At 41.2% G+C, this 12,500-nt stretch overlaps 1 protein-coding gene across 1 annotated transcript; it reads right to left on the bottom strand.

The window, feature by feature from the left end:
* Positions 1–10,861: 10,861 nt before the first annotated feature.
* Positions 10,862–12,463, bottom strand: LOC137740323 (ribulose bisphosphate carboxylase small subunit, chloroplastic). Its single transcript, XM_068480182.2, has 3 exons — positions 12,212–12,463; positions 11,458–11,592; positions 10,862–11,352 (listed from the first exon to the last, which is right to left on the bottom strand). Exons 1-3 carry the CDS (start codon positions 12,395–12,397, stop codon positions 11,122–11,124), a joined length of 552 nt encoding a protein of 183 aa, XP_068336283.1. The 5' UTR covers positions 12,398–12,463; the 3' UTR covers positions 10,862–11,121.
* Positions 12,464–12,500: the final 37 nt, after the last annotated feature.

Genomic DNA, 12,500 nt, shown 5'->3' on the forward strand with positions numbered 1-12,500 from the left:
ACTTTGTGGCTTGTCAGTTGGGCTTCCTTCAGGGCTGTCCTGTGCCACTCCTTACCTCTCGCTCACTTTTGAGTCAAGAATGCTTTTCTAACTCCTCGAAGAGGGAATGCAAATAAGCTGAGCGAGAATTTCATGAGCGATGCACTAAATTCCGCCTTCGACTGAACACTTTAGAAACCCATTGTACCAACAACCTGGCCGATTGGTGGGATGCTTACATTGAGGATTTCTTTGGTGCTTCGGCTGAGGAAATTTCAAATAAGCTTTTTGGTGAGCGACCAAATAAGATTCTTGCTCCAAAATCCAAAGAGGTGGCTCAAGGTATATATCTTTTATTTCTTTGTTCACCTATTCAAACTCCATTTTGTCTCAGGCTTAGATTTTCCAGGTGGTTGTGCAATAAAACGAGCCGATGTGGTTGTGATGGTCATAGATAAGAAGAAACTTGCCCCTCCTCCAAAGAAGGCAATGATTATCGCGGCTTCCTTAGCCAAAAAGACAACCACTCCAACTCCAGTGGTGGCCACTGCTGCACCGATTGTACCTAGCAAACGACCTCGCTTGGAGGCCTGGACGACTGGTGACGTTGCCGAGCCCTAAAAATTTGTCAAGAAAAGGGCAAAGAAGGAAGAACGGGAGATTCATGTTATTTTAAGTCAGACCACATGAGCAACCACTCATAGTATCCCTCTCCCTTCTCTTATTATCCATGTCTCAGCGAATGGACCGCAAAACCCTTCGACCCCAACCATGGGCCAGGTAACCAAGGTTCGACCTACCTTGTAAGTCACTGTTGAAGTTGAACCAGTCGTCACCCCAATGGTCGAGGAACTTGCGACCTCGAAGCTGACTGTTGCCCTTGTTGATGTTGGCCCAGCTGCTGCTACTCTGCAGAAGGCGGCAACCACGACCGAGAGAAATCCTTCCCCCAATCCAAAGAAGAATCCAGTGATCGTCTTGGAAGAAGAGGTATGACAATTTCCTTTAATAATGTTCTCCTTTCATTTTGATTGAATCTCCCAACTAACGAACAATCCTCTTTCATAACCAGGAGAACGAGAGCTTCGACGTGTTGAACCATTTGCCACAAATCCCTTGCCTCTGGACAAAGGTAAAGATGTCGTATCCCTTCCGAGTGATCTCCAACTGGCGGTCGAGGTGGCTGGCTAAGTTGACCCCTAAGCGGCCGAAGTAGCTCCGGGACATGTGACACCTTTTGTTGAACTAGAACCAGAACCTCAACATCTTTCCTCAAAAGGTCTCTTCAACATTTGTAAGACATCAACATTTTCTTTTATTAATTTCTTGCCTTAAAACTCTAAACCAACAAAAACATTAAATGCCAGGTGCTCAATCGTTCATTTCACCAAAAATTCTATGCGCTGAAGAACGTTATTTATATTTGATGGCCACCCCAGTGGCCATCAAATGTAGATAACCTTCATTGGTCACATGAATTGAAAAGCTGCCTTAAACACTGGGCTCGGTCATTAAGCTCTCTAGGTTCGACTAATGAACCAACAGACATGGTCGAAGTCTTTTCTCGACAGGTCTAACATAACTTCTTTCTTTGCCATCATTTTGAATCCTCTTTTCTCTAACAAATATTTTATGTACAACCTTCATAGGAAGTCGAGCTTGACGTCTTTCTCTCCAGCACTTCAGGGACGGCTGAGCCTTTCGCAATCGAGGCCGAGTCTAGCGCCCTCGCCAAGTTGTAAGAACTTCTGTCTCTTTCGGCCTATAAATCCTTCAACACAATGTTCTCAACTCTATGGGACAATGCTTGAACAGACTTGCAGCCGACGACCTACTAAAGAACGAGAGTGTTGTTCATCTGCCAACTGCCCTGCAAAGATCTCTACAATATTTCACTATTTTCGAGAAGGCTCTTTGGACAGAAGACGACCTTAAGACTGCAATGGTCGCTCTTGAAGCTATCCAATCAGAGCTCGAGGTAATAAAGGCAAAGAATGAGAGAATGGCCGACCTTGACCGTCAAATCGTCGAACTTCATCGTCAAAGGTTGGCCATGGCTTCTGAGCTTGAAAAGGATTTTCAGTAGAACAAACCTCGACTGGCAGAGCAAGCGGCTGACGCGAAACGGATATAGCAGTTAAATGCTTACAAAACAACACGACAAGCCGACGATGAGCGAAGTGAAGTGGCTAAAACTAAAAGCCACTCTTGAAGCTTTTATTCCTTCAATTTTTTAGGATTTTTTGTGTGCCGGCTTGTAAGCCAGTCCATTTTTATTTTTTTTATAATTTTGCATGTACGCCCTTTGAAAATTAATGAAATCAATCCTTTATTCTTGAATATCCTAAGTGATCAGATAATATTTCTTTAAGAATTTCCCATTGATCGGTAATTTATGAATTAAACCAGTTCGATCCTTGAGGTGGTATGCCCCATTGCCGAGGACTTTGTGGACGATGAATGGGCATTCCCGATTCAGCGACCATTTCTTGAATCTGGGATCCTTAATCCCTACTAGTAACACGGTTTGCCACACTAACTCACCTTCACCGAACGTCTTTTGCCCAACTCATCAATTGTAAGCTTGTTTGGCAATCTTTTTCTGTGCCACTAGTAAGTTATAGGCATCAAGCCAAGCTTCCTCCAAATCCTGCAACTCTTGCCTCATGGCCTGACTATACTTGGCACTGAACAAATTGCTTTGTTCAATAACTCGTAACGAGTTTATGCTTAGCTCGACTAGTAGCATAACGTTGTGTCCATAAATTAACACATATGGTGTCGTCCCTGTTGCTAATCGGAATGAAGTTTGATATGCCCATAATGCCTCATTTAACTTCAATTGCCACATACCAGACTTTTCTTTTATAATTTTCTCAAGGATACCAATTAGAACTTTATTACTTGCTTCGGTCTGTCTATTTGCCTATGTGTAATACAGCGTGGACTGTTCGAGCTGATTTTTCAAACTTACTGTGTATTCTTTAAACCTGTCGACCGTAAAAATCATGTCGTTGTCTTCTATAATTGTTTCTGGTACGTCACGTGATGATGTTTTCTTCTACAAAATTGCAAACTCAGCGTATGATTTTGCTTCGACCCACTTGGTGAAGTAGTCGGTCGCTACAAGTATCCATGCATGCTTTACCGATCAGGAAGAGTGTAATCTTGCCGATTACATCCATGGCCCATCCTCTGAACGGCCATGACTTCGTAACCGAGTGAAGTAATTTTGCCGGAACCCTCTGTATGAGCTCATGGATTTGACATTGTGCATAACCTTGCATGTATTCAATGCAATCTTTTAACATACTTGACCAAAAATAACCATGTCAGCGAAGTAACCAACGTGTTTTGCGTTTGGATTGATGAGCCCCGCATATTCCTTCATGTGCCTCTGCAATAACTTTAGCGACCTCATCTTGGCTGAGGCACAATAACAACAGACCGTCTTCACCTTTTCAATATAGTTCATTATGGTACATTATGTAATTTTTGGTGTGTACCCTTGTCTTGTGATCATGTTTGCCACTAGGATTATCAACATACTGCATGATTAATCTTTTCCAGTCCTTTGGTAATGTCTCGACCATGTAGATATCCATAGGATCCTCACGTTCCAACAACGAAGGTGGGGACATAACTCGTGTACGGATTATGTGGTCATGTTGGAGAACTTATTGATTAACCAAGGCTGGGTGTAGATGTCGCACCACCGGTATAACCTGGCTCAGTTTGCCCCTAGAAGTTGTGCTCCGGAGGCTATTTGAGCCAACTCGTCTGCGTCAGTACTTCAAACTCGTGAAATGTGCTTGAACGTAATGCTTGCAAATGATACGGCTAAATAACTGACAACCATATGATAGGGCGCCAGAGTACAACTCATGCAACAAAAAGTCCCATTGAATTAGTTAATGACAAGTTATGAATCGCCAATGACGAGAACGCAAACTGCCTTCAAGTTGTGAAGGACATTAAAGCTGATGACGATGGCCTCATATTTGGCTTGATTATTTGTATAGTCAAAATCCAACTTGAGAGAAAAATACCATTGGTAGTGATCAAGGGACTAGATGATGATTACAACGCTGGCCAAGGTCGAGGTACTAGAGCTGTCAAAATACATCATCCAATAATTATCACGTGTTTTCACCATGTCAATTTCGACGTCGTTGCCCCTAAAACCGTATGAAGAAGGATGTTGAGCTAAGAAATCGGCCAGCGCCTATCCTTTAATGGCTTTTGGGGGCACATATTGCAAACGAAATTCCAACAACGCCATTATCCATTTCCCAATTCAGCCTTTTACTATCGGTCGAGTGAGCATATAACAAATAACATCTATCTAGGCGATGACTTAAGCAACAGAACGGAGCATGTAATGCCTGAGTTTAGACGCAGCAAAGAACAAAACCAAACAGAATATCTCGATGGCTGAGAAATTTATCTTAGCTAGGTTAAGATTCCGGCTAAGATAAAAAATGGCTTGCTCCCACCCAGTGTTGTTGTCTTGCGCAAGAAGTCAGCCAATGAATTCCTTGATAGCCAAGATATACAACTTACGAGGTTTACTACGCCGAGGTGGCACAAGGACATATGGGGTGGTGAGGGAGACCTTGATTTGTGTGAAAGGGTCCTGATGTTCTTCGCGCCATTTGAATTTATCAGAATTCTTAAGCTTCAAAAGCGTGGAAAAAACCTTCATTTTTCCCTTTGAATTGGAAATGAAACGGCGGAGGAAATTGATCTTGTCGAGTAAGGATTGTAAATTGTTTCTTGGTTGTCTGGAGTGGGGTTCGAGCTTTAATCTCATCTACCTCGATGCCACGATGATGTACAAGGAAACCTAAGAAGTTGCCTGCCGATACACCAAAGGCACATTTGGCAGGGTTCATTTTAAGATTATGTTGGCACATACGAAGGAAAATTTGCCCAAGATCATCTAAATGTGTTCGGCGATGCTTCGATTTGACCATAACATCATCGATATATACCTCAACGATTGTACTAATCAGGTCATGAAAAATGGTATTCATAGTGCGTTGATATGTGGCACCGACGTTCTTAAGTCCAAAAGGCATGACGACCCATTCGTAGGTCCCGAGTGCCCAAGGGCAACGAAAAGCAGTTTTGTGGACATTGACCTCAGCAATGAAAATCTGGTTATAACCAGCATGGCCGTCCATGAAAGATAACATCTTGTGGCTTTCTGCAGCGTCGATTAGCAAGTCTGAAATTGGCATTATATATTCGTCTTTAGGGGTTACCAAGTTCAAATTATGAAAATCAATGCAAATACGTAGAGCACCACTTTTCTTTAAAACTGGGACAATATTCGCCAACCATTTGACGTATCGAGCTGTTCGAATAAAATTGATTTTTAAAAGTCGAACGAGTTCATCTTTTATGCCGAGCTAAACTTCGATCGAGAATCATCGGGGAGGGGGGTTGGCAGAAAGAGTTGCAACCAACCTTAATGTGTAATTCGTGCTCGACGAGTGTTCAATCCAGGCCAAGCATCTCATGGTAACTCAAAGCAAAACAGTCTTTAAATTCTTCGAGCAGTTTACAAAGCTCAACTTTCGAGGGTCCTTGATCGTTCCAACGTTTATTTCATCTAATGGACCTTTGACTTGGGGTCGACTATCTTCGAGCTCAACTAGGGCAGCTTAGACTTTAACAAGTGACTAGGCTGTTGTCTCATTCAACGAGGAACTCTACTAAGTTCACGCCAAAATTTGGTTGCTTGGAAATAATATACCAATGGGCCACTAGGCGTTCTATGATAGATGAAACCGTGGGTCAGTGTCTATCCTGTTTGGTATCAGACATCAGAATCTTCAATTAGGTTAGCCAACCCGAGTCTTGTCGAATCCTGCTGAACAGTCTCGGCGCCAACCTCAATAGCTTTCTGAACTGAGATCTGAGTCGGCCGCCCTTCTTCATTGAAATCTTGCAGGGTGATGTAGCCGACGTGATCGTCGTAATAGTGAGCTTGAATTATATTAGCTTTAAATGGCTGATTGTCGGTCAGATAAACTATAGCTGATTAGCCGTCCCAGAAGATGAGGACTTGATATAATGATGAGGGGATCCAACTAGTTTGGTGGATCCAGTCACAACCGAGCAATGCATTATACTCGGTCTTTGAATCAACAATAAAAATGCGATCATGTGATTTTAACCTGCAATATTCACCTCTAAAGAAAGCACTCTCTTAGTTTGAGATTTGTCGCTGACAAAGCTACTCATGGTTACCCTTGATGGAATGAGTTCGTCTTTGAAGCGATGTAATGCTTTCATGATAGAAACGGGCATGATGTTGACCATTGCTCCACAGTTGACAAAATTTTTGGAGATCGGGTATCCTTCAATATGGGTCGTGACGTACAACGGTTTCAAGTGATGAAGATTAACGGATGAAGAATGGGGAAACAGTTCGGCGAGAGATGCTTTAAGTTTATCCTCTTTGCTTATTTACTCAATTTCTTCGGTAGCAAAATCAACTTGCGTGACCTCCTCGGCAATCACATCATTGTCCAGGGAATTTGGTTGGCCTAAATTCTGCGAGTAAGACATGGACCATGCTAATTTCTATGTTGTCAAGAACTGAAAGGCCCATCAGGTCGTGATCTTTGTCCTCTGGATTTTTGGGCGAGATATCTTGCTAATGGGCATTACTCGCTTGACCATCTTCAGCATTAATGAAAATACGTTCATGCAACATGTTTGTCAGAGCTGTTTAGTTTTGAATTTCGACCATTGGCTCTTTCAACGTTGGGACTGGATCTTGTGCTTGTAAAGCCTTATGAGTCCACTCTTGATATGTGATGCGGACATCTTTTATGTCCAGGTAAACATTGAAATGTGCCACACGCTCTTTTTCATTGGTTATAAAGCCGAAGAAGGAAACGACTGAGAAAACTTCAAAATGGTACCATAGATAGTGGAGAACCTCGAGAGAGAAAGGAAGATCGGCAACATCAATATCAATACATGGATCCACTCAAAGATGAGAACTTGGGCCTCGCGTATATGTTGGAACCTAGCCTTCATTCCTAGATTCGTGATCTTTTAGATGATCTGTTCGGTATCGGGGTAAGTTAATGCCAGATAAAGAGACTCTTTTCATGCTTTTGGCAGGCCATACAAGTCATTAGCCGAATGCTTCTTGTGAAACTCCCGCATGTATTCCGAAGCTTCACCAAACAAAGGCGTGTGGCAATTTCGTTTGACTTTAATTAATGGCTCTTGTGAAGGTGGAGGAAGTTTGCTTTCGGCTTCATTTTGGAAGTGCTTGAGGCAAGCTTTCATCTCCCTAGGGTGAAGAAGGAGTTTGATCCACTTATTAGATTCTTCAATTGTGGTTTCAAAATCATGATTGATTGCTTTCTTTCCTTGAAGCAACTCGGCCATACTTGTCGGAGGTTGTCGATAAAGTAGCTTGAAGGTTTGCAGGTTCATGTTTGAACTTGAGCTGCCAGAGTTACGCGCATAACAATCTTCATTGTAAAATGGTGCGTCAAAATTACGTTGTCGTCTGATTGAAGATGACTTGTTATTCTGCGTTGGGATGAACTCGACTTTTCCTTGTCTCTTGTCCTTAGGTAGATGAGCATCTACCATGCTTACCGTCACCGAGGGGAAAAGATCCATGTCAACAGTTATTGGAGGTTTCTCGGGAAACTTAAGCTTGCCATTGTCAATCCTGCTCTGGATGGTGTCGTGAAATACGACACAATTATTTGTCGTATGCTTGTTTGAATTGTGGTACTTGTAATATGTGTTTCTTTTCAAATCTTCAGCCTTGGGGATGTTATGCCCTGGTCGAAGCTTAACGATTTTTGCAAGTAAGAGTTGGTCGAAGATGGCGTCGACCTTGGAGATGTCGAAATTGTAGACCTTTGACATTTTGACGGTGGCTTCCACAGAGGTCGAACAGGTTTTGACATCTTTTTTGAATTAGGGTGACCCAACACTTTGCATACGTATGGTTTGTCAATTACTATCTCGGCTGCATCTATAGCTTTGCATAATCACCGTTGGGTTTTTGTAATTGTTCCTTGGGTTGGGGATTTCGAAATTTTCTCTTCTCGGAGCAAATAGTCATATTGCTCGACATGTTGAGCCAGTTTGTACATATCTTAGAAGTTTGCCCCCAAGAATTTCTTTTTGTACTCCACATCCAAGCCATTCAGGGCAAGCCTAACAAACTCAACTTCAGGGAAAGGTACTCGGCACCAGTTTCTGGCCAATTTAAACGTCGTAAGATATTCCATTGGTGACTCCTTGGATGATTGAGCCATCCTAGCCAAAGAAGAAACTGACATTTCCATCCCTAGCTGATAAAATTGCTCATGAAATTTCTCGACCAATTCCTCCCAGCTTTGGATGAAGTTGGGTGGGAGGTTGATATACCATGCAAACGCTGAGTCAGTTAATGAGAAATTAAACAGCTATACTTTATGAAATTCATTGTTAACATCTCTACATTGAACAGTGAATCGAGCCACGTGTTCTAATAAAAACAAGGATGATTCTCCAGCGAAAAGGCAAAAGTCTAGAATCTTGAATCCCTTAGGATATTCGAACCTTTCTACAAAGGCTGGATATGGGTGAATGAATTTTGGGAACTTTGACCCCTTTTTTAAGGTAGAATCATTCTCTAGACTTGGACCATGTTAACAGGTGCCGCTTCTGTTCCTCGGTCAATTCTGATAGATCTGTTGCTTGGTTCGCCATTTTTTTTCTAAGTCAATCATTTTGGGGCGAGCAGATCCTGTCTTGGCCTGTATTGCTGGCAATGGATTATTCTTTAGAAGAAGAGGTTGCCTGAGTTGGTCAGTAGGTCCAACTTTGTGGATTTTATTAACCAGAACTTCGAGGAATCTGTTGTGCACAACACTATTATCACGCATCTCTTCAAGTACCCTTTTATTTCTTAGCTGAACATTTGGTCAAACTGTCATAATTGCTCTTTAAATCGTCGCATGAGAAAAAATCTAGATGGTGGAGCAGAGGCCTCATCACCATCATCGTCACAATCCTCCACGAGTTATTCAACAAAAACGTCTTTTGTCGTTTTGATGGGGATTTCTGCATCACGAGTCTGATCGTCAAGATTAATTCCTTTTTCTCGACATGTTGTACTTGTGGCTTTAGGTGTTACGGCAGCAGGAGGATTCTGTGCCTATTACAATCCATCTTGTCCTCGGCTTTGAACTGTAGGTAGAAGATTAGTCATTGACTTACCCATAACTGTTTTCTTTTTCATTGACCGTGTTTCAATGGTCATGAACTTCGTAGCTTTAGCACTGGATCCCATCAGGCGTGCCAAAATGTTGATCCTAAAAACTACCAAGCCTACGTGGCGCGCATGTCGAGTAACTAATAAACTAACTACGACTTTTGATTCTGTGCTGGGCATGCCAACTCGTCGGCCGAGCAAGGAACACATTTAGGCCTTCAGGTTCTAGAGGTTGAAGTTGAGCACGCTACTGACTTCTTGATCTCATGACTACTGCCGAACAAGGAACACATCTAGGCCTTTGGGTTCTAAAGGCTGAAGACAAAGCTGCTAGTTTCTTTGAAGTTCACAAATCGTCGGCACAGGGTTCGATCTCAGTAATTATATTCGTGAAAGTATAAATGCGCCGAACTGATATCAAACTATACAGACACAGATACTTGAAAGAGATAAATGTCTTGATTGTAAATGTGGTTCGGTCGTCGGAATGCTAAACTCTAAAATGTACTTGTAAATATCCAATCATAAAATAAAGCTTGGCTTTCAATGTGCCGAGCCTAATAACCTGGTAACACCTCACTTCGCTGAGAAGGCTGATGAGATGACCTATACCACCAAGGACTCAGAAATCCTTGTCGACCGAGACTTGGATAATAACCAATCGGCCTCGAAGTAGTGATGCCTATCTAAATTGAAGGTGTTCCTCGATCGGCTGATTCTACGACTCTAATGTTGTCTATCCAAACTGAAGATGTTGCCGATTGCCTTCATAGTGCTGTCTATCCAAACTGAAGATGTGTTGGCGAGAAGAAAGGGGGAGAAGATAAAATCTCAAGGTTGTTGAAAAACTTTGCACAAGGCAATTTGTGTGTTGATTTGAAGGGCCTTTGAATGATGCACTCCCTTCTCTATTTATAGTAGTGAACCCCTCTCATGGCTGAACTAGAAATGTACTCGGATTAGAACTCCTCAACCCAATCTAATCAGGTTTCGGCCAAACCTAACCCCTATAAGACTTTGAACCAAGCTCCTTAACGAACCAGATTCATCCTCTAATTCTAAGCATCTTCAGCTTTAAGACTCCTTATTGCACTAAGGTTCGAGTACCTTACCCTTTTCTAAACCAATCATTCTCGCAACAAGATTCAGCCGATCTTGATTGGATAGCCCATGACAAAATTCTAGATGAATGTTATTGGGCTGAGAACAACTCTAAGTTTGGCCCAAAATATTATTTTGGGCCCAAACACAAGCATATAATGTGTGTTCATTTAAGTATTCAACAAGTCTCTTACAATTTATTGAAAAAAAATAATAAAATGCAAAATGAAAGTTATCTATTTTCTATCTAATTGAGTCGCAACCTAGGCGGGTCTGAGTGGGCTAGGCGGTCTAGGCGCCCTTTCTTAACTTTCAAACGCTTGGACATTAATCGGGGCGGTGACCAATCGCCTAGCGTTTAAGCAGCGCTAGGAGGGGATTTTTAGAACAGTAATAAAAAAAATTGTTTATTATTACGAATCACACTGCTAAACAATCTTCTTAAATAGGAAGATTTATATACATGTTAATGTGTGCATGTATTTCAATCTTATAAGAGATGTGATCAATATATAAATACATTATCTCTATGAATAAAAATAAAATACGGATATCATTCATTTCATGAATTTCTCAACAAACATCATTCTTAAAACACCAAATTCAAAAACAAAAGAGATTGCCTCGAAAAACGGAAAGAAAATTAAAGAAACAAATTGACAAAGGTCTAGAAACCCTAGTCAAGTACAAACTTAAACAAACCACTGAGACCCTTGTCTAAGAGCCACAATGGTACGTACAACAACAATATTAATTACGACGAAGAAACATGATGAAACTTGAACAACAACAAATTAGTAGCCTGGAGGCTTGTAGGCGATGAAACTGATGCACTGCACTTGGCGGACGTTGTCGAATCCGATGATACGGATGAAGGCGTTGGGATAAGCCTTCTTGTTCTCCTCCAGCTCCTTCAACACCTGAGAAGAGTCGGTGCATCCGAACATGGGCAGCTTCCACATTGTCCAGTACCTTCCATCATAGTATCCTGGGGATTTGTGGTTCTCACGGTACACAAATCCAGTCTATATATACATACCACAATTTTGTTCAACAGGATTAAGTTAGAAAACAATTAACTTAACAAATTACAATATAAATGTATATATAGAATGTTAGACGTTATTAACCTCCAACTCAAATTCCAAGCAGGGAACCCAGTTTTTGCGGAGGAGGTAGTCAACTTCCTTGGCCAAGGACTCTGGAGAGAGAGGAGGAAGGTAAGAGAGGGTCTCGAACTTCTTCAATCCAAGTGGAGGCCACACCTGTTTTCATCAAAATATATTTGATAAATTCATTGTACTTTTTTGTTGGCCAACACAAATATTAGTATTATTTCGGCCAAGTTAAACAAAAATACATATAAGTAATTTGGAAATAAATTCTATAATTTGCAAAGGATATGACCCGAAGGTAAGTTATCAAAGTATACATATATATTTGCAAGCATATTTATTAGTTTGATATGTTAATTTATTAAACTGTTAATAATAATTTATTATATATCGACAAATAATGTAATAACTTTTGTACTAATTAATTATTGAAAATGTATTTCGTTACTACTGTTTTCAAATATAAAATAAATGTACTAACTGTTGTGGCCTATATTTAACTGACAATGAAAAGGGACCAGCGGTACAAAGAAAATATAGAGAGAGATGTGTTTGTAGGGTTATGTAGAGGATCTGTTATTCCCCCTTTATTTATAGTAACAAGGGAGAGAAGAAATCTTTTATCTCCAAGGAATACAAGTCCTAATAGAGAAGAATAACTACAATCAAATCTAATTTAGGATTTACACAATCACACTTAAATAAGAAGTTTATAACACTGACACAATTTTATGGAATTAGTAATTTAGTAGCATCTATTAATTCTTACCTGCATACATTGCACTCTTCCTCCATTGCTTGCAATAGAGGTAATGTCGTTGCTCTTTCTGGTGACAGGGAAAGCTGAGGACGACTTGAGGCCAGTGAATGGAGCAACCATGCTGGCTTGAGCCGGGGCGGCACAGTCGGCGTAAACTGTAGACACGGTAGCGGAGGAAATCATGGAGGAAGCCATTGCCCTCTCTCTGTACTTTCTCTTATTTGCTAGAGTGGTTTACTTCTCTTGGTTGAAAGATGCACAACTCCTATTCTTCCTTCCTATAAATAGTGCTCCGACT

The sequence above is a fragment of the Pyrus communis genome, chromosome 9 (assembly GCF_041283825.1).
Source record: "Pyrus communis isolate YQ-2024b chromosome 9, ASM4128382v1, whole genome shotgun sequence".
Taxonomy (NCBI): domain Eukaryota; kingdom Viridiplantae; phylum Streptophyta; class Magnoliopsida; order Rosales; family Rosaceae; genus Pyrus; species Pyrus communis.

Coding starts and splice junctions, on each gene's coding strand:
- LOC137740323 (XM_068480182.2), bottom strand. CDS start 12,397: ATGGCTTCCTCCATGATTTCCTCCGCTACCGTGTCTACAGTTTACGCC. Junction 11,593..12,211: donor GAAGAGTGCAATGTATGCAG/GTAAGAATTAAT, acceptor TGATGAAAACAG/GTGTGGCCTCCACTTGGATT. Junction 11,353..11,457: donor GCTTGGAATTTGAGTTGGAG/GTTAATAACGTC, acceptor ATGTATATATAG/ACTGGATTTGTGTACCGTGA.